Genomic DNA, 23302 nt, shown 5'->3' on the forward strand with positions numbered 1-23302 from the left:
CATACTTTCACTTTTTACATTTTTATTTTAGTCTTAGTTTGTAAAAACCTGTCAAAACTTTATAGCAATGTCGCAGTCATCGGGTTGAATTGCTTCGCAAAAAATATAAGTCAACACTCTGATCTTGACGTTTAACAAGGTGGCTTAATAACACTATAGTCCGGGAGCCAGGTAAAAATTTGGTTAATTATTTCCTCTCGAAAGACAACAGGTGAGACACAACAGATTTTTTCGGTTGAGATATTTGGTTAGCTATAGTTTAACATATTTTTAGCTGAGAGGAAATGAGTGAATGTACAGGCTACAATCGCTCATTCCCCCGCCGAGTCCTATCTGACGTTCACGAGGCTTTGTGGTACTATTTTCTGATGTTCTTTACTAATTATCACTTGAGAGGAACTTGGTCGTATAAATTTTTCACTGGCTCCCGGACTACTAGTCATTTAGTTAATATAAACAGATGTACCTACTACTTATAATAATTAATCTTTGGTTATTGATGAATTTTGACGTTTAGTTAAGGTGACCATGAGTTCACAAATTATAACACACTTAAAATTATTTTACTGAATTCTATAGAATTTAAAATCCCTGCCTACCACCACCACTTTAATCATTGAACATTTCACTAGCCACTAACACCAAAATTTGGCCGATAAATAGTAGAAATTCCACTGAGTTGGCAGCACTGACGAAACGAGCATCCATGAGTATCTAAACGAGTCCTTCGTGATCATATTCGTCAAAGAGTATAATAAGTATAATATTCGTGCACAAATTGGCCTGCGAAAAATTCGCCGAATTAGTCGGCCAGTATTTAAATTTCAAGTCGCTCATATGTTGCAATACGCCGATACGCCCATGGTATATATAACCGCTATACCTATAACCGCTGAGATATGTTTTTGTACATAGTGATTTAAATTCTAAGTTTCACATAGATTATATGCTTACATACCTAGTTGATCCGAGTTAGACTCGCACTTAGCCGGTTTTTTAGAGTGGGCAGTCAGCTCATATTGTAAAGTGCTAAAAGCAAACTGTTCTATGTGGATTTAAGGTTTAATACTCAGTTTTATTTTATATAACATCCATTTAAGGTAGCGAAAATATTTGCTACCTTTACGAGTGGGTAGGTCTATCTATGTTTGAATGGCACCGCGCAATGTATCACTACTAAAATATATTTAAAACATTGCCATGATATTTTTGATCATGATCATGATTCGTTTTTAAGCCTCAAAAATTTCCGCTATATCTACCAAGAGTCCGTCACCCGCCTATTTCTTTATATTTTGCATGTTGTTAACACCTAGATAAGTACTAGGTAGGTACATTAGTTATTCCACTTCTAAGGTTATTATATATAGGTACCTTCCTCTATTTGATTAGATGACTGATGATAAGGGCGTAGCTACCGCCGTATCAGTCGTATCAAAGATACGGGGCCCCCCAATTACAGGGGCCCCTTAAAAGTATGACATGAAAAATTAGGAAATGTAATCTACACAATGTTCCCACACTAAAATATAACATCTTGTGTAGTAAGTATGTTACAACAAACATTTTGGTAGGTACCAATTTTAATTTGTGGTTTTAAAAGAATTAGCGTTAAACTCAAAAACTCGAGAGATTTTTCGGGATTTGTCGCTCATCTATTGGCCCCCCAATAATTTTGATACAGGGCCCCTCTATAGCAAGCTACGCCACTGACTGATGAAGATCTTGTATGATACAAAGGCGTAAAACACCATAAACGTCTCTGTTTGTGCGAGAATTATGTGAAATATATTGTTCGTGATACCTAACTAAATAAGATTTTATAGTATTTGTACAATGTGAAAAGAATATTTAACATCTGCAAATGTATTAAAAACACGACATAATATTTATTAACTTACATAATGCCTTGGAGAACTTACAAAATATTAATAGCCGCCAGGATTTCTTCAGAACCTACGATGAAGTCTGATTTTTCTGTATACGTAAATATTTGCTATTACTTTAACTCAGATGATCTTGATTCTTCATTCATTCTTATCACACAGACGGACACCTGACTAGTGACCACAAGTGTAATCGTTTTTTTTTCCTTTTGAGGTATGTAGCTATGAAATCTAAAAAATGGCGTAAGGTAACCACATCGTGAAAAGTGAATCAATATATACGGTCGCATTAAGAAACCTCCTCCTTTTTTTGAATTCGGCCAAAGAAAGGAAAGGTATATAAGATTACATTGCCGGCTCTTCTCAACAGTTCCTGCCTCCCTAACCGGTACGGTGGTAAAGCCTTCACAAATAGTCAAACTTTACTATTTAAAATGCTTGTAAACTATGTTAAAATTAACCGATTTTGATTTGATTTGCTTAAGTAGCTCCTGTATATGGCAGAATCCCATAGTATTAGCAAAGATAATTTATACTTATAATAAAATTGTAACAAGTCAAATTCTGTTAAAAATAGGGGTTGAAAGTTTCTATGGAAAGTCGTTCATTTTTAGAGTTACAGTTATAAAAATTTGTCCGTAAATCATGAAAAAATTTGAAATGTAATGTGATTCAAGAATTTTTAAAATTCAACCCCTGAAGGGTTGCAATTGGTCTGAAAATAAAAATCAGCCACTTTTCAAGTTTTACCTATTTGTGAAAAATTAACAATGAAAAATATTTATATAAGGTATAATTATATAAGGTAATAATTATATAAGGGTTGAATTTTTTTTTATAAATTGCAACTGCATTAATGGAAGGCAGGTCTACTGCTGGAGCTGTAGGTATACATGTTAAACACTTTTGCGAAACCCTAAATGAAGTGCCTACTATGCACTTGCTTTATTCTTTCATGCCGACAAGTAGCGATTGAGTAGCTACTTGAAAATGTCAGTTAACTGAAGTACATATTTCCTATACTTGTCTAAATCTGCGGTATTACTCAATCTAGATAAATGGGGTTTTTTTAACATTACCCGACAATTGCGCATTAACAAGATATTATATGGATAAAAGACTTTATTGTAATGAAACGCAAAAAAAATTAAACAAAATAAATATAGAACATACAAAGATTTAGCTTGGGTGTAACGGCAATAGGGTAACTTGATTTTAAGACTCTAGAAACACATACAATCATCGCTCGCATCCCAACCTTATCCCGCTGAAGTGGAGTCGGCAAAATATGTCAATCTCCTCCATTCGTCTATTACTCGTCAACTCATCATCCACTCACTTTATAATTTTTTTTTTTTTATAAAAGAATATTTGTCATATCTTTTATAATATGACCAATATTCCCATTCCCCTCCAATTAGTCGGCAAAGACTGTGCTAGGAGTGGGTACGACAATAGACCAACGGGGCGGGGAACGAACCACTACCCCTCGGTGATGAGTCCGACCGCTCTCACCGTTGAGCTATTGAGGCTAGCATATACATTATATTATATACATGTTCTCTTTGACTCACTCCAACTATCTCTTCTTTGTCCTTCCTCCACTCTCATCATGCATTGCACGCAACATTAAAATTTTCAAGATAAGACTTTCCTTTTGAACTTGAACCTAAGAGATAACTAGAACACGCGCTCCTTTGCGTAAACTGAATGATAAGCTTAACGTTTATGATGAAATATGACGTCAGAGGTTCCATGACGATGTTTTAGCCTGAAACATCGATTCAGGAGCAACACTATCAATGGCTTCGTTGACCAAAATCCACCATGGGTGGATAATGCAAGGGTAAGTAATGTTTAAAAATATTTTTAATTAAAACACAAATAAATTCCATATTTTTCTATTGTTTACATATTTTTGTTTCCATGTGTTCTCATTCCATTCCACAATAGATTTTATCCGTTTACTTCCGTTCAGAAATAATGGAAAGAATTTCTGCCAACATAGAAGTCTATATTTACACTAAATTCGTGAGGGTCCGTTTATTTTGAAAAAAAAAATCTAATTTACTTTGCTAACTAAATTAAAATTATCTCTAATTTTTACCTCAATTTTTTATCCAAACCAACAGTTTTTTAACAGTTATACAACCGCATTGTATTAATTTCATTACATATTGATACCAAATAAAGGTAATGAAATTATTACAACGCGGAAAAATATTACATAATGAATTCCATAGTTATATCTAATGAACTTTGAAGTCAACCTTTAACCTCAATATCTGGCTATTGCAAAAGATAAAGTTCGGTCTCGTTTTTATTTTAGTAGGTGGGGACCTACATTCGTTATTAGGAAATTAGGAGGTGTAGACCATAGATAAAAGTAGACCCTCGTTATCAACCCATATTCGGCTCACTGCTGAGCTCGAGTCTCCTTTCAGAATGGGAGGGGTTAGGTAAATAGTCCACCACGCACAGAATCAAGAAAATTCTCTAGTATGCAGGTTTCCTCACGATGTATTTCCTTCACCGTTTGAGACACGTGATATTTAATTTCTTAAAATGCACACAACTGAAAAGTTAGAGGTGTATGCCCCGGACCGGATTCGAACCCACACCCTCCGGAATCGGAGGCAGAGGTCCTATCCACTGGGCTATCACGGTAAAAACCCTATTTGGTCAAAAATTGTGTTTCATCATCATCATCATCACTCAGCGTTTGTACGTCTTCTTTCAACCATTGTATCATGGAAATGGCAATACTTATGAAAAAAAGTGTGAATACATTTTTTGTAAAAAATCGGATGATCTACAATTTTTGTTTAAACTATTTTAGCTGTAAAAATCACCGTTTGGCTGAAAAACACGAATAACCTATTTTTCAAACTCTCACCATCAATAAAATTTTTTGCACAAAGGGGGAATGATGGGGACTTTTCACAATTCATTTACAATAGTATTCTGAACATTCATACCAATTTTTAGCTCTATGGGAATTATTGTAACTTCAAAGTCTTATTTGACTGGATTATACTAATATGATTTTTGTTATTGATAAGTAACTTATAGATATAAGAGAGTAAGTACATGCATTGAATAAAATAACAGAAAAAATACAATTTAGAAACTGGACTACCGTAAGTACCTACAATGTAACATACATTGTACTTGGACTGCTTTTTTTAATATAATAAACGAAAAAAGCTAAACTCAATCACGTCATGTTCTACGGTTTCTCTCTGCTCTTTCCTAACTATACCAAATAAGTATAAAATTAAATTATTCCTTGCTTAACTATTCAATTTGGATTACAAGCAGAGAACCTATTTCATAGAACGACTATATTAAGTAAAGACAGGCGTCCCTAACCGTAACCAGATCGTTTGAACTGGTCAGGTAGGCAGGTGCCTGTTAGTACCTACCCACTAACAGAGCCCACTAGCTTGTAGTCAGGACCATATTAATAATCTTTTATAGTCCAACTAGTGCACGCCCGCGACTCCGGCCTCAGAAATTGTATTTTTTCTACAAAAGTAGCCTTTGTATCTCAACAGGTACCAATTTATATAGCCTCAATAGCTCAACTGTAAGAGCGGTCGGACTTATCACCGAGGGTTGGTAGTTCGATCCGCGCCCGTTGGTGTATTGTCGTACCCACTTCTAATACAGTCTTTCCCGACTAGTTGGAGGGGAATGGGAATATTGGTCATATTGAAAAAAAAAAGATATGGCAAATATTTTTTTTTTAAAAAGACAGACTTTCTCATTTCTATTGAGAAAGAATACAATAACGAACTTAGGCTAACTTATCCTATTAACTATACAAATCATGCCCACGTGGAATGGTGGCAAGAAAATTTAGATTATTGTGAAAAAAACAACATGTGAAACATGAAAATTTCTAGTTAGTTAATTAATGTTTACTTACTATTGTGCCAGCGAAATTTTACTTTATCTAGATTAACCATTCGAATTTCTTTTGCCGCATTTTCATCCCTCTGCCAAAACTAAGGTATTGGTTGTAACTGTTCCGAGAGCTCATTTAAAGAAATTAGAAAATTCCAAAAATAATATTAATCAATAAAATAATAAGATTAAAAAAGAAAATCTGTTTTTTTTTATTTGTAAAATCTCAATTAAGAACACAGTTTTCTTTCAAGATACAATCCAGGAAATACAAACTTTAAGGTGTCCCGATCGGTACGGAATGCTATTCAGTGAAAAAATGGTACCGGCAACATACGGCAATAGATGACGTCATCGCTATAAAAAAAAAGTCGTAAAGTATACCGGGAATTGAAGGCTGGAGAGGCTTTGGTTTGTTTGTTTACATTTTAATTTAAAAGCAACGAACGAATGAACCTCGGCTTTAGTGAATGAAACGTGTCCGCGCTGCGTGGACGCGGATTCTGCGTTCACTCCGTAATCGATCTTTATTACGAAAAAAGTTATAGTAAATACGTGTATAACAAAATAATCATTCAATTTATTAGTATTCTACGTAATATAATTATATTTTGTGATTATTAAAGTGAAAAACTAGGAAGTTTTAAGAGAAAGCATATACGTCCGTTTAAAAAAAATCGGCACAGTGTAAGTGGTGCGTTAAATCACAAATCAGAGTTCCATGATGATTGGCGCGTGAACCATCAGTAAGTAAAGATAAATTTTAAATGATCGTTTTATAATTTATATCTAGGAGCCTACTACGGGTTACAGTCTTAAAGTCCCGGGATAAAAGCCGAGACTCTATTTGTTCCCGGGATTCTCGGAAAAAACGAGACTTTCGAAACTTTCTCCAAAATAGGTTTCTTTCTGCCCACCGTCCGATATTTTAACAGGCATTGCAGATTTCAGTAAGTGAGGTTAGCAATTCGATCCTTATGGACTACTTAATATTGTCTAAACAGATTTTTTCATTCATTTTACCTTTATAGTCTAGCTTCTATACATGTACTCCATAAATGTTTGTAAGTATGCTATCTCCAAATCCATAAGTTAGATTAATTAAGTATGTATTTTATTTTTAAGTGAGTATATAAATAAAAAAAACTTGATATTATTTTTTGTGGTTGGGCACCCGTGCCAATTATAATGTATTCATAATTCATAATTCTTTATTTGCAAATTGTTAAATACAGATCTTAATATAATAAATGTTGGCAGACAATTTTCTACAAAATAGCATGCAAATTTTTAAAAAATAATCTTATAACTAAATTACATTGTTTTTAATACACTATACATATTGAAATTTACTTAATGACTATGATGTTAAAATTAATAACTATGTAATACATGATTAAAACTATATTTATTATTATGACCGTTATACATTAATTATTATTGTTTGTCAGTTAAATAGTCTTTCATAGTGTAATACCGTTTTTTTAACAATAGTTCTTTGATTTTAATTTTAAATAAAGCAACACTTAAATTTCTATCAGCTAATTTTGCTGGTAATTTGTTGTAAATTAGAGGTGCCATATGAAAAATGTTATTGTCATATAATGAAGTATTATGATGAGTGAAGTAGATTTTGTTTTTCCTCCGTTCTTTATCTGAATATTTAAGTAGGTGTTTATGTAATTTGACAAATACTAAAACCTCGTAAATGTATAAACATGGACAGGTTAGAACGTTAATATTATGTCGTTTGTTTTTATATAAAATAATTCACTAGCTACCTACGAGTATGTACCTATATTTATATTATTATACATTTATAAAAACAACTGTGCAACTAAAGCAAAATTCCAAGAACGCGATCGATAATGTTGATTTTTTCTATGTTATGTTCAATACATAAATTGAGGATATTTATTTTATATTTATTATTGTTCTCCAATTTAACTGCAAGTAAGTACCTGATGCAAAAACAAACGAACTGCATTAAAGTAATAGAACTGTACTAACTACGTAAGCTTTTTACGAAGCTTCCCTATACGTATTATGTACAATATTCTTTTCTATGACTCTACTCCTACTGGCACTAGAAAAAAGAAAATTATTTGGCCATGATTTAATATTTAAACCTCAATATTTTTCAAAGCAAAGTGGACTACTGTTTAAAGTATTTTTTTTTAAATTAAAGTTTAAAGAATATTGAGGCTTCAATATGGCCGGTGTGCGTTACGTTTGGCTCAACCAGTTTTGATGTACCACTTTAGATTGCATGTAACTCATAATAAGCGCCTAAATTTTTATAGATATCTTTGTACATCTACAAATATGTAATAGGTGCTAATGATGATATGCAAGAACCGTGATAGCCCAGTGGATATGTCCTCTGCCTTCAATTCCGGAGGGTGTGGGTTCGAATCCGGTCTGGGGCATGCACCTCCTTTACAGTTTACAGTACCACAACTTTACAGTTGTGTGCATTTTAAGAAATTAAATATCACATGTCTCAATCGGTGAAAGTAAGCTTTTTACGAAGATTCCCCGTACGTATTATGTACAATATTCTTTTCTATGCCTCTACTCCTACTGACACTAGAGAAAAGAAAAACATTTGTCCATGATTATAAACGTGGATTAATATTTAAACCTTAATTTTCTTCAAAGTAAAGTGGACTACTGTTTAAAGTTATTTTTTTTTAAATTAAAGTTTAAAGAAAATTGAGGTTTCAATGGCCGGTGTGCGTTACGCTTGGCAACAGTATACAATAGTATATCAGGTCACGGTTACCCCCTCCCGAATGGCCCTCTAAGCCGAGGTCCGAGTCTCATAGGAGACGCCCTTAGAGAGCCGTTCCGTCCTCTATCTTTCTTTCAGCCTTCGGGTCTCATCAGGCGATGCTTCTGCGCTCGCCCAACCCCCCCGGTGACGCCATAGTGGTTCCGCAGGGAGCTATCGGCACCTACTCAGACAGAGAAAAAAAAAACAATAGTATATATCTTTTCTCTGGCTTGGCTCAATCAGTTTTGATGTACCACTTTAGATTGCATGTAACTCATAATAAGCGCCTAAATTTTGATAGATATCTTTGTATTTTTTTTTTATTCTTTACAAGCTAGCTCTTGACTACAATCTCACCTGATGGTAAGTGATGATGCAGTCTAAGATGGAAGCGGGCTAACTTGTTAGGAGGAGGATGAAAATCCACACCCCTTTCGGTTTCTACACGGCATCGTACCGGAACGCTAAATCACTTGGCGGTACGTCTTTGCCGGTAGGGTGGTAACTAGCCACGGCCGAAGCCTCCCACATATTTTTATATCTACAAATATGAAATAGGTGCTAATGATGATATGCAAATTGGACTTGACGGTGTGAATAGAGAGGTCAGAGGTGATATCTCCGAGGTAAAACGCCTGATGTATTTATTTCGTAGTAAGAATACAAATTGATATGCTTAGCATAAATAGTTAGAGACGGAACTGCCGGTCGCCGGAGCGATTCAACGCCCGTCTGTACGAATTGGATACCAATTTAATATTAATGACAATCAGGTCCAAAACTGACGAACATACTATAATATGCACATAATACTTACGTACAAATTACCATCATGAATCATCAATGGCATCATGGCCTATTTTAATGGCTCATCGCAGCGGAGCTTGTTTCCATATGAGTTTTGGAGAAGAACCCACCACACTTCAAATGGGGGTTGACGGGATTAAGCAGATGTTGTTTGACTCTATGACGATTATAACAGAATGCGTTTATCATGACTAGAAACATCACGTAAAACCGCCAACTTCTTATCTTTGGAATGCTACTGAGAATATTTTGAGAGGAACAAAATCGCAAAATATTTCTTTGCCGAACAAGAAATCCAGGGTCTGTAGCCATGTGGCACGTCGATTCTCTTTCTACAATCGCAAACGCTTCGAAAATTAAAAACATGTACATTGTACTTGTGGGAATTACGAATGACATTCGTTATCGCAAACGCTTCGAAAACTAGAAAAATGTAGGTGAATGACATTTGCTATGTGTCATTCCCATACTTTTTGTTAGTTTTCAAAGCGTTAGCGTTTGTAGAAACAGAAAAACATGTACATTGTACTTGTGGGAATTACGAATGACATTCGTTATCGCAAACGCTTCGAAAAGTAGAAAAATGTATGGGAATGACAGATCTTGATCACTTGACCTGTCGATAGCAAATGCAATTCCTATAATTTTTTCTAGTTTTCGAAGCGTTTGCGATCGGAGAAAGAGAATCGACGTGCCACTTGGCTATAGGGGCAGGCTCTTATGAAGAAGGCGTACAGACTACGGGAGGTAGTCACTTCAAGCACTATTAATATAGTAAACAAACACAACAGATTAGCTTTATGACAGATGTGATGAATTACTAAACTTAACTAACCTAACCTGTGATGAAGTTCGTCGGAACAGCCCCGGGACAGTCCCGATTGCGGTATTATTGCGTGACCTTCTTATCAATTTTTATTCAATTTTATTGATAACACGCGACAATTCCTCAAATTATATTATTTCGTTATAATAAATGGTTTTCCATTTAAAATTCAGCGAGTATTTATGAAAAATAAAAAATGTAGATAACTTATTATACAATATCTAAAAATTTAAAGGAGATGATTAATTTCTATAGTCAAAAATAGTTAAAAAAAATATTTTCTTTTATTTCTTCTCCATACAATTTTGGACCATCTTTCTTTTCAATTATCTTTACTAATATTATACGAGTAAAGAGGACAGATTTGTATTTTTGTATGTAACGAATAAACTGAAAAACTACTGGACCAATTTGAAAAATTCATACTAAAGAGCGACACTCGTACTTTTCCCCTGTATTCCTATGGAAATGGGAACTAAGCGGGTGAAACTGCGAAGTTCTGCTAGTGTCAGATAAAAATGGGCAACACATTGACCTTCGGCTAGTAGGAAGGTGCCTGTCAATAATTATTACTATGCGTGCTTATGATTGATTACGTCACGCACATTTTATGTATAATCCGTGTGCATTCACTCGACATCTGGCTACCAAACACATCCATACAAACACAGTACGAACGTCATTCGAGACAGGTGTTAAGTTAATCTGTATGAGCTGTAGATATTATGTACTTACTAGTTGTTGCCTGATTTCGACCACAGAATTGTTTATACTGCGTTATGTCCATTTTAAGCAACCATTTCCCCTTAGATTAGGTGTTTTAAGAGGAAAATCATAGTCTAAATTGTCCATATGTACGTTACCGTTACTGAGGCATGGGTTTCCACTCTGTGCCTTATGTGATTAAAATTTAAATTGCTATTGTTATGTATTGTGTTATGTTCAGTACGTAATTATATTAGTAGTAGACATATAACATCTTCCCAAACCCACCTGGACACAGAAAAGTTTATTATTAGCAGAAATAACTTCTCTGACAGAGCGTAGAGCACACAGCCAAAATTTAGTTGTAGTAAAATTATCTAAGAACTTTAATCATATGTCAGCATTCTGTCTGATCAGTGAGAAATGTATCCTGCAAAAGCATAATGGGTTGAGAGAATAATATCAGTCATTTACAATCTAATTAGTATAATTGAGCAGATGAACGTTGGGGTCTCAAGGTGGATGGCGACCCCCACTAGAGAATGCAGTGTTAGTCGACCCCCACCATCTGACGACATCAAGCGAGTCGCAGGGATTCGCTGGACGCAGGCGGTTCAGGACCGTTATGTTTGTAAGTCCCTAGAAAAGGCCTATGTCCTGCAGTGGACGTCCATCGGCTGATATGATGATGATCAGTAATTGATGATGATGATAATGAGTATAATTAAATATCATATTCTCACTACTGTCAGTGGTTACGTATTGTATACACACGTAACATACCCGCACAGTAGATAGCAGTAGAAAGTTCATTTCATAGATGATAGGTTAGAATGGTTCATTAACTGCCTGATTTACATTTATCAGCACCGCCTGTTTTCTCGATGCGAATAAGTGTGATTAAGGCGTCATAGACAAGAGGATACGTACAGGCATTGACGCAACCCGCCGAATACGGACCAGCCATAATTTTCCGGCGGTATTATGCTAATTACGTGATTAATGCGTATACACTAACTTGCGTCTACACTCGTTTGAACTGACGATTATAGACTGTAAATTAAACAATCTAATAGGCTAGTTGACACTTTTTTTTTTAAATGGTCTGAAATTGTTCATTATCTATTTTTTTCTCATGTAGTAGAACTACTAGATTGAAAAAAAATATCATTTTTTTTAAAACGTGATGACATATATTTCTATATTTCAACTGTTGCATGACGTCGACTTTAGAACGGAACGGAGTTTGAGAAAATTATTAGTTAACAATTAGTTTGACGTTTAGTACATCAAGTAACATTGTGACGTCACAAAATGGACGACAACTTTTTTGACGTTTGGAAAATTTGAAAAATATAGATTTTTAAATGAAATTTTTTAAGAAATCCTTAACTTGTACTAGTTAATATCGATATATTTCGGGCCCTTATTTGATGTACTATACGAAATTAATATTGTTTATATTAAACTAGTAGACGCCGCGCGGTTTCACCCGCGTGGTTCCCGTTTCCGTAGAAATACGGATAATATATAACCTTATAGCCTTCCTCGATAAATGGGCTATCTAACACTGAAATAATTTTTCAAATCAGACCAGTAGCTCGTGAGATTTGCGCGTTCAATGAAACAAACAAACTTTTCAGCTTTATAATATTAGTGTAGATTTGATATTAGTCAACTAATTATTCTCAGTGCGAGCACTTACCGGATACTGTAGACTTAATAGACACATATTCAACTTTAAGCTCTGGGGCTCAGATCAATCACAGTTTTAGTACGAGTAGATCTAGATTCTAGATATTTGCCATTACAACCTCACAAATTCATTAACTATGCGGATGAAGTCGCGGTACGTTTTATAGTCTGTTCCAAATTCATACTCATGATAATAATAGTATAGTTACCATAATATCTTTTGTTCTCATTCAACACATTAGAGTCTCTAATGTCTTAACAATATTTATATTATGCACAATGGTAGGTATTGCGTTAGTAGTGTATGTAGTACGTACTACGGTACGTCTAGCTTCAGGCTATTGTTTCTATCAATGAATTTCCTAATTTATATAACAATCTAGCGGACGCCCGCGACGTTATCCGTGTGGAAATCAATGTAAACTTACAACCCCTATTTCACCACTTTAGGGTTTGAATTTTAAAAATTCTTAAATCACATTAGATTTCGTAACTCGATTTAAGAACCTCCTCCTTTTTTTGAAATCGAAATGGACGAATTTTCATACAAACTTTCAACCCCTATATCACCACCTTCTATTTTTATTTTTGGGTCAAAAAGTACCCTATGTTTTGCTCCAAGGTCCCATTTACCACCATACCAAAAATTATCATGATCGGTTCAGCCGCTTAGTCACCTTTAGGTAACAGACAGACAGACTTACTTTCGCATTTATAATATTAGTATAGATTAACAAAAGGGTTGATTGTGTATGTTTCAAATTATATACTAAAATACCCATAGGCTAAGGCCTTATCCCTGAAAGGAGATGGAATAGATTACCGGGAAAACGAACTTTCGCCGCGCTATACCCCGGCAAAAAGGTATTCGAGTCCCGGTCCAGTTTACAGGGGACCGAGAGGAGCTAACCCGAACTGCCATATATTATAGGTATGGTTCCGTAAACCCTCATTCGCACGAGAGTTTTTTAACGGACGTTAAAAAAGCGTTCAATTATAACAAATGCATTCCCAAGTATATTTTGTTCACACGACAGCGTTTTTAAAACACGACGCTTTTTCGAGTTGTGTTGCATTTTCAATTTTAGACGTTGAAAATAGACCTTCATTTAACTTTATACTATATTTGAACGCTTTTTTAACGTACGTTAACAAAACTCTCGTGCGAATGAGGGCTTATGGTACTGATCTAATTCTGTCGTTCCATATAGAATAATATTATATTTATTATAATGACGTAAGATTATTTTATAACTTTGAATTCCAATTTAATGGTAAGGTCGTAGGGCTAAGATTAAAAGTTATTACCGATAAATTAACACGCAATGTCACAATATTAAGAAAAAATAAATTTATTTAATGTATCTTTGATATTGGGCTATCAAATGGGGCGTTTACTTTGTTGTGACTATGCAACGTTCCTTGAACTTGATAAGTCGTTGAGACCTAGGTTTTACCTGCACTTCATTTTCTTATGAATTTACGATTAGAAGATTGACACACTCCTACATTAAATGTTTTCTTACGCGACACGGATCAAGATAAGGTAATCCTCAAATAACGACTGATGTTTTTTTAGTAGATAGATGTGTATCAAAGTAGGTATCATCTTACTATATAAGATAACGTACAAGTAGGGTTGGCAGTTAGTTTTATTTACTCTACTATGTATCGTATTACAGCTGTTTGTTTTGTTTGTTGTTTATTTTGTGTTAGCCGTGATAGCCCAGTGGATATCAGCTCTGCCTCCGATTCCGGAGGGTGTGGGTTCGAATCCGGTCCGGGGCATGCACCTCCAACTTTTCAGTTGTGTGCATTTTAAGAAATTAAATATCACGTGTCTCAATCGGTGAAGGAGAACATCGTGAGGAGACCTGCATACCAGAGAATTATCTTAATTCGCTGCGTGTGTGAAGTCTGCCAATCCACATTGGGCCAGCGTGGTGGACTACTGGCCTAACCCCTCTCATTCTAAGAGGTGAGCAGTGAGCCGAATATGGGTTGATGACAGCTGTTTCGCTTTATTTTTAGTCAGAATAAAGTGAAACTGCTGTTTCTTTAAATCCTACCTTCAGAAATGTTAGAAAAGACACTTAAATCAGAGCAACTTTTTTAAATTAGTTAAAAATTGCTTTTTAAAGGAAATTATTTTCATGAAATAAAAATAATAATTTGTTATGTTTGTTTCCTAGACTATATAAACTTGGTTACCATTAAATAAATACCCGAAAATCTCTAATTCCTCTGTAATGTATTTTTTACCTCCAAAATAAATTGACGTTAACTCAAAATCACAAAAAATTTGAAATAAAGTTTAGTTAGTCAACACTTTTGTTTTCTTTGTCTATACTATATCACAAGTTTTAACCTAAAATTTAACTAATATGAAAAAAATGTATTAAATTCTTTTTCTAATACCAAAATGTGTTTTAAAAACGGATTGAGCACATATATGTTTCCGTTTAATGTTTGTAATGTAATGCACATATTATTTTGTCCTCCTTCTCCTCCTCCTCTAACTGAACTGGGGCAACAAGATGGAAATGGAAATAAAGACCAAACCATTTTCAAATATTCACCAAATTTCCTTTTAAAAACGGATTATGTAGAATTTGATTCCGTTTAATGAGCATTTGACAAATGCTTCTAATTTAACTGGAGGGACAAGATGAGACTAAAAGCCTGTTTTAAATCATTTTCAAATACAAAAAAATATTTTAAAATTGACTAATTACATATTTGTTTCCGTTTGACATGTAAAACTCGTGTTAACAACCCGACCATCATGCTTACTGAAGAATCTATGAATTACAACATGATTATGTTATCTGTATTGCGTGATAAAACTCTCAACAAGTGAAGTATGAGTGATTCGAGATAAACCAAACATAAAATTATATACTTCGTCCACATTTGACACTATAGTTTTATTATACGCATTGTCTGACAGAGGTCGTTGTTTGCTAGCTCTTAATTTTTAATTAAATACGTCATTTATGCCCAAACGAGGATTTGCTTGGCCGGGTCACATTAATAAAGTCTACCCATAAAAAGGAATTCGATCGTTTTTGTAAAATTCAAAAGAACACGTAATATTAAGAACTTTTATTTTTAATTTTAAAAGGAAGTAAATAGAAGAAAATATACGTATTATTCAAGAGAATAGCGATGACCTAAAGTCCTATCCTTATAGATCATTGGCAACAAAAAATTACTATGGGAGAACTTTTGTTTATAAAATTCTTATCTAACCTACCTAAATTGCGAAGCACCAGTATGAACAGACCTTTAACTATTTTATGATATTAAATAATGTTTGAATAACTGATTATAACATATAAAATGTGAACATTCAATTCCTAGTAATTTATTTTAATAGGTGTAACATTAAATAATTCTTAGGGTTTATTAGATACCTGTAGGTATTTTTATACAGATTCCTATAAATTCATATACTTAAGTCTATATTCAATTATGATCTTAGTAATTGCGTTATTTTTCTTTCCCTTTTATTTTGTAGCTATACAAGATTCTTCAAGTTCGAGAATATACTTTCCTAAATAGAGATTTTATTACTACAACTTTACCATATTGTTATGCCGCAGGCATATCAATTATCGAGTACCAAGTCTAAAATTTTTATTAATAAAATTACCAATCATATTTTACGCATAACACTAGTGAAAGTTTCCCTAACCCCTCCAACTAATCAAAAAGCTTTTGGGTGAAGACGACTACCTATTCGTCTATAGAGGCTTATTTGCATCGTGAGATATCATATCATACATTAAATTATTGTAGTAGACTAGATTAAATCTAGAATCTAATCAAATACAGTAAAGAAATTCATTCAAGCAGGCTTACTTTTGACACGTCAAGTTTCACAATTTGTAAAGACTACCGCTACGGAAGGCAGGTTTTGCTGAGAAGAGCAGTGGCGGATTTACCAGCAGGCTGAGTAGGCTGATTGTGAACTAAGTTATCAAACCTAGGACCAGCAGGAGCGACAATAATTAAACAGCCTACTGGCGGGCAATTTGAAAATCCGCCACTGGAGAAGAGCCGGCAATAAACTCAACAATATCATACAATATTATAGATAGATAATATTATTTACAATTGTTATACTCGTAGATTTAAGAGTAGATCTAAAACTCATTACAATTTATTTTACTCTGACGGCCTCCGTGCCGCGGTTACAAATCGGATTTACAAATCGGAGGTCCTGGGTTCGATCCCCGGCTAGGCAGATTGAGATTTTCTTAATTGGTCCAGGTCTAGCTGGTGGGAGGCTTCGGCCATGGCTAGTTACCACCCTACCGGCAAAGACGTACCGCCAAGCGATTTAATGTTCTGGTACGATGCCGTGTAGAAACTGAAAGGCGTGTGGATTTTCATCCTCCTCCTAAGTTAGCCCGTTTCTATCTAAGACTACATCATCACTTACCATCAGGTAAGATTGTAATCAAGGGCTAACTTGTCATGAATAGAAAAAAAAAACTTACCGCGTGAAAGTAAAAGAATAAACTTAAAAAAATGTCGTGCATATCACGAAAACTAAGCTTGACATGATAACATATTACAGAGTGATTTATGAGTAACAGTAAACGGTGCATCTTGTTATGCAGTGATTACTGATTACTGTGAGTCAGCTTAGCCTTATCTCCGTCGGTAATAACTTAATGAACCAGTAATAAATGTCAATTAATTACATAATATTATTTACATGTAAGGTACCCATTGATTCATGTAAATGATAAAACCGTCGCCTACGTTGAAACTTAATTATTCCAAAAACTATAAATTTGTGGTTAAATCACTAAAAGACAGGGTTTTTAGGCAAGGACCAGAGTCCAAAATTTAAGTTGATTTAATCGTGTAATGTGGGGTACCTATAGGTATAGCTCAACAGTAAGAGGTCGGACTCATCACCTTGGGGTGGTGGTTCGATCCCCGCCCCGTTGGTCAATTGTCGTACCAATGGGAATGGGCATATTGGTCATTATTGGTCACCTATCGTATGAAAAGGCTTCATTCACACAAAGTAAAGATTTTTATGATGTTCGATTTAAGACGAAGAACTGCGAAACGATTAAAATGATAACTTCGTTGCACTTGTCCGGTTTTTTGTTTATAAATAAGTTCATTGTACGATCGTAACGTACGTAACACGTGATATTTTATGAACCTGATCTTGCAACCTACCTATCTTTTTTTCACACACACTCAATGAAAAATATTAAATGCCTGGGGCATAAAATTGTAATAGTCATACGTGTAAGGTACGAGTAGGTACTCGAGCTAAGTTATTTATAAACCGCAAAAACAAAGCAAAGAACTTTAGATTTTAGTCAAAATTTAAGTCACATCTTGTTTTATTACATCATCATAATTAATGGTGATAACTTGATAAGTAAAATCACAAACTTAAAATGAAAGCAATCAGCCTAGAAAATCCCATAACAAATTCAAAAAGTTTTTTTGTTGTTATGTTGCAAGGGAGCTATATTTTATTTGGGAAGACGATTTAGGTTTGTTTGTATTAGTAGGGTGTACAAAAAGGTGCACTTGTGTACAGTAAAACAGAAGGAATGTCAGCAAATTATTATCATATTCTAATTGCTAAGCAACATTTTTGGTTTTGTTTCGATGTCAATGCCTCATCTCGTGGTGTATTTTGTGTTGACGTTCCTTTATCTCACAAAATCGCTGTCCTGACACCTTACCATACTGCATTCAAGTAGAATATAAATACTTGTTTAAATTCCGCGTGTCATTCAGTAGTTTGCCATTCCTGGCAACTAAACGTAAGCCAAACAAACCTACCAATTACGCTATAAGAGAACGGCAAACCTGATCTAGTTTAACCTCGAAATCCTATAGATACTTGCAAGTAATTAAATAAAGTAAATCATAAATTGTAACAAGCTATGCCTTTGTACAAAGATTATAGAACATGTTGAAAGTTTAATTACTACTTGAAAGTTTAAGTAGCCGATAAAATCATCTGGCACAACTTACTTTAGGATTTTTAGTAGTTACTTTATGTTATTAACTACAGAAATATTTAAAGAAAGACTTACGCTTTACGCTTCAAAGACTTAAATACAGGTTGAATTGTATCTCTCTTTTTTACCGATAGCTACACCACTTAACATTAGATTAACCGTTTCGACGAATAGTAATAAAAAAACAAATTAACATCAATTACATAATTCATCAACATCATCGCCATTATCAATTTACCCACTAATGAGAATAATTAGTAACTGCCAAGTTGGTTCCGTAGCTACCCTGAAAGACAACTAATCATGATATAAAATATTAGGCTTTTCTTTCATCTAATTATTACTGAATAGCAGTATTGAACAGCAGCAAGTTGTAAAGGCGGTGGCTTAGGACTCTCGGTGTTAAGCCTTCAGTCCCAGTAACAACAAATAACGTTCGTCTACAACAACAACAACAACAACAAATATCTATCACCCTAACCCAGCTAACCCACATTTCATTTTGCGCAGCGTGGTAGGCATACTTAAGTACTAAATTGCCTACTCTTTTAACCTGTAGTGCTTTAACCATTACTTGCGGACGCCCGCTACTTTGTCCGTCCTTAGACCTCTTTAATACAGCCCTTACAGTAGTATCGCTGTAGAAATGGAGCAACTTCTCCCGTTTTCCTAACATTTTCCTTCACTGCTCCGCTCCTATTAATCGAAGCGCGTTGAAAAATATACTATAACCTGCCCAGGAGTGTGAGGAATAATTGTACCAAGTTTCGTTAAAATCCGTCGAGCAGTTTTTGTTTCTATAACGAACATACAGACAGACAGACACAAATTTTACTAATTGGATTTTTGGCTTGAGTATCGATCACTAATCACCCGCTGATAGTTATTTTGGAAATATATTTCAGGTACAGAATTGACCTCTCTACAGATTTGTTATAAGTATAAATAAATAGACTAATAGCTAGTGTTTATTATTTGATTAATAAAAATGTAACAAGTCTTTTTTCTTTGCAGATCTAAAGACATCCAGAAAATGATCCAGTGATACAAAGCAGTCACGCTTGTAAGCGATCCGCTGTAGCTACGGACGGCCAGGGCAAAGCTATGCTCGGCTTACTTCCTTTGAAATGGCTCGCGCGGTTTCAAGAAGGCGGCATCGCCAACCAATTCTTTATGGCACTCATGGGTAAGCCTGGGCTTAGATTATTATATTACTAGCGGACGCTCGCGACTTTGTCCAAGCGGAATTCAGTTTTTCACAAATTCTGCCGAAACTATAATTTTTTCGTGATAAAAAGTGGTCTATGTGTTAATCCAGGCTATAATCTATATATGTTTCAAATTTGAGTCAATTCGGTTTAGTAGCCGAGGCGTGAAAGAGTAACAAACATTCGTACCATCAGGTTTTCGCAAATCTCGGGAATCCATGGATTTTTTCGGGACAAACAGTAGCCTATGTGTTAATCCAGAGTAAAATCTATTTCCATACCAAATTTCAGCCAAATCGGTTCAGTAGTAGTGGCGTTAAAGAGTAACAAACATCCAAACATACAAACTTTCGCGTTTATAATATTAGTAGGATTACGAAGATACCAAGATATAAGATTAGATATATAAATTCATGCCGAGGAATGTCTCAAAATGCATGAATTTTATATGAATACTAGCAGACGTCCACTGGTGTAAGCCCGGTTGTTTCTGCATTCGTGGGAATACGTGGATAAAAATATAGCCTACTAGCTGACGGCGCGCGGTTTCACCCGCGTGGTTCCCGTTTCCAGAATACGGGGATAATAGCCTATTGCCTTTCTCGATCAATGGGCTATATAATAAAACTGAAGAATTTTGAAAATCAGACCTGTTCCTTTTTTTCCTGAGATTAGCGCGTTCAATCAAACAAACAAATAAACTAACTCTTCAGCTTTATAATATTGCAATAGATGATAAGATGCAGCTTTTATGGGTAAAAAGTTTTCAAAATCAGTTCTGTAAATCCAAAGATCGCCCTACAACCTTACAAACTTTACCTCTTTATAATATAAGCATAGATTACATCGTAATCATTATCTACATATTTGCATGACTCAAGACTCAGGATCTCAGGATCTACTGGTCTGATTTGAAAAAATCTGCCAGTGTTAGATAGCCAATTTATCGAGAAAGGCTAAAGGCTATATTTTCTCACCATAATCCCACGAGAACGGTAACTACGCGGGTAAAACCGCGGGGCGACTGCTAGTTTTCATATAAATCTCCAATAGGTAAAGAAAGATCTACGTAAGTATGCGAACACAAAAACTGAACCCTTTTATGATCACTCACGCACATCCGAATGTCCGTCTCTCACAGTCAATTTTTTAACCACCGACGCAAAAAGAGGGGTGTCATAAGTTTGACGTGTTTGTCTGTCTGCCTGTCTGTCTGTGTCACCATAGCTCCCGAAGGGATGAAGCTATTACAATTTAGTTTTTTTTTTGTATCAACGGTGACTTACGGGCAAGTGTTTTTAGACATACTTGATGAAAATCCGTTGAGCCGTTTAAAAATTGTGGGGGTGGAAAGTTGGGAAGGACAATCGAATGTCTGCAAATATAATCGAGTGGTGTCTCAAATGAAAGCGCACTGAAAGAGAATATTGACGACTTGATCGAGAGTGTAATTAATGATTTCAAGTCATTCGATGGTTTATAAAGTTTTCAATTATTATTATTTTTAATAGGTACATATTATTTTACTAACATTTTAATATTGCCTTAGTTCTCATATGTATATAAACTAAGCCTCATGAATTAATTAATGAATGAGGCTTAGTTTACAAGCACTTTCAAACATTAAAGCAAAATCCTCGATAATACAGATGCATTGTCATAATACCCGGCCCCACAAGTCAATAATTTATTGCTAACAGTTCTCACAAAACTGTACAAAAAAGACATAAGATAGCATTATCTCGTGTTCTAAGAACCAAAAACTAGTTTCTGATGTTTTTACTCTCACATTTAATTAACATATTATTAGATTATATTTTTAGATATATTTAGGTACTATATTGGTAAAACAATAAATAATAATTTATTGCCCGGAGATAACTGATAACGAGACTTTATGTTGAAAAGTCGGAAAAAGAAAAAAAAAAAAAAAAACCTACCGAATTGAGAACCTCCTCCTTTTTGAAGTCGGTTAAAAATACTCTCAGGTGTTAATTTAAAGTTTTTAAGACAGACGAAAATTTTAAAAAGTATCGTTTAAATTACTTTTGCACAATACTAAAACTTTTTATAAATTCTTGTATGCCTGTCTGTTTCTTCGGGCTAATCTCTGGAACGGCTGGGAGATAGAGGAGGTTATTGAGCAATGCATTCTCGCGGGATTGGTGAAAACTGAATTTTAGGCTGTTGAAGTCGCGGGCGTCCGCTAATAAGTAATTATAATACTCGTATAATATTATACTAATATATATACATACCTATTAAATACGCTCAATTATACTCGTATATTAGAAACATATAGGGAAAACAAACCTTCTGTAACAGACAGTTAGAACTACGTCGCATAGGTAGATTAGCGGATCGTAATTAAATACCCAGAACATAGGTCGAAGAGGAAAATAATAACTTAGAAAGTTCCTTCACACTTCGTTTTGCAAGGAACTCAAACCTGGTTACCAAGCATAACAGGTTCGTGAGTAACGCATCTCAGAACCAGTTCCCTTCTCCGGCTTTTCTTAGAAATCTTTACTTAGCCAAGAGATTCAATTCTCAGTTAAATTAATCTTGTTTGAAATAATTTTACAACTATAAACAAATTAAGTTTGCGATTATCTGAATTACGAGTAGGTATCGAATACCATCATGGATTTATAATATTAACTAGACATCACTTGTTCTTTCTAGCAATAAATCTTGCCATGAAAATATATAACCTTTATATAGGTATATTATGTGCCTCATTGACCTCTTGTGATGCGCCTACGATTATTGGGTATGTAAGTATGTTTGAATGTCCGTGATTTTTTTCAATAACTACTGACACAATGATAGTTTGTATTGATGGAGCTGTTAGTAAATTAAGTAGGTATATCTACACATATTTTTTTATAAAAATTCCAATAATTCGGTTCAATATTCCCTAAATATTATTATTTCTATCTACGATAATATTACAAAAGTTATTCCAATAAGTAAATCCTTGATTAAATACTTAAGTGATACTTACTTACATTAAACGAAACATACTCAGGCATGTCATTCGTGTGCCATAATTGTTATTAAATGACTGAATACTTGTTTACTATTCTACTACTACTGTTTGCTTGTTGTTGTCTACTATTGTTTGCTTAGAATCTGTTAAAACTCGATATAACTAGAAACTGTTATAATTGTCATAGGGTCACACGTACAGACCGTACAGTCCACAATGCTCGTACACCTACTTATTTCATGGGATTAAAATCACAAACTTCCCAGCATCTACCCTAGGGTCACACATTGCTAGGAAGTTGGTGGGAAGTGGATCCCAGGATCTATCCAGGATCCTATCTATCAACTCTGAAAGGGATCGTCACCATTCACCTCCCGTCGTTTGTGAAACTCTATGCTGCATCGCCATTGACCTCTTATAATAAAAGGACGCACAATCATGTTCACTTGAAAATTGGCCAATTTTGCTTTGACAGTTTTAGAATTATTGG

General features: G+C 34.6%; 1 protein-coding gene across 1 annotated transcript in view; it reads left to right on the forward strand.

The window, feature by feature from the left end:
- The first annotated feature begins 6255 nt into the window (after nt 1–6255).
- Nucleotides 6256–23302, forward strand: part of LOC112050580 (solute carrier family 2, facilitated glucose transporter member 8) — a 38256-nt gene continuing 21209 nt past the window's right edge. Inside the window, exons 1-2 of the mRNA XM_024088872.2 lie at nt 6256–6541; nt 19627–19798. Of these exons, the coding sequence (XP_023944640.2) occupies nt 19717–19798 (82 nt within the window). The 5' untranslated portion in view covers nt 6256–6541; nt 19627–19716. The remainder of the gene's footprint in view (nt 6542–19626; nt 19799–23302) is intronic.

Source organism: Bicyclus anynana, chromosome 2 (assembly GCF_947172395.1).
Source record: "Bicyclus anynana chromosome 2, ilBicAnyn1.1, whole genome shotgun sequence".
NCBI classification, from domain to species: Eukaryota; Metazoa; Arthropoda; class Insecta; order Lepidoptera; family Nymphalidae; genus Bicyclus; species Bicyclus anynana.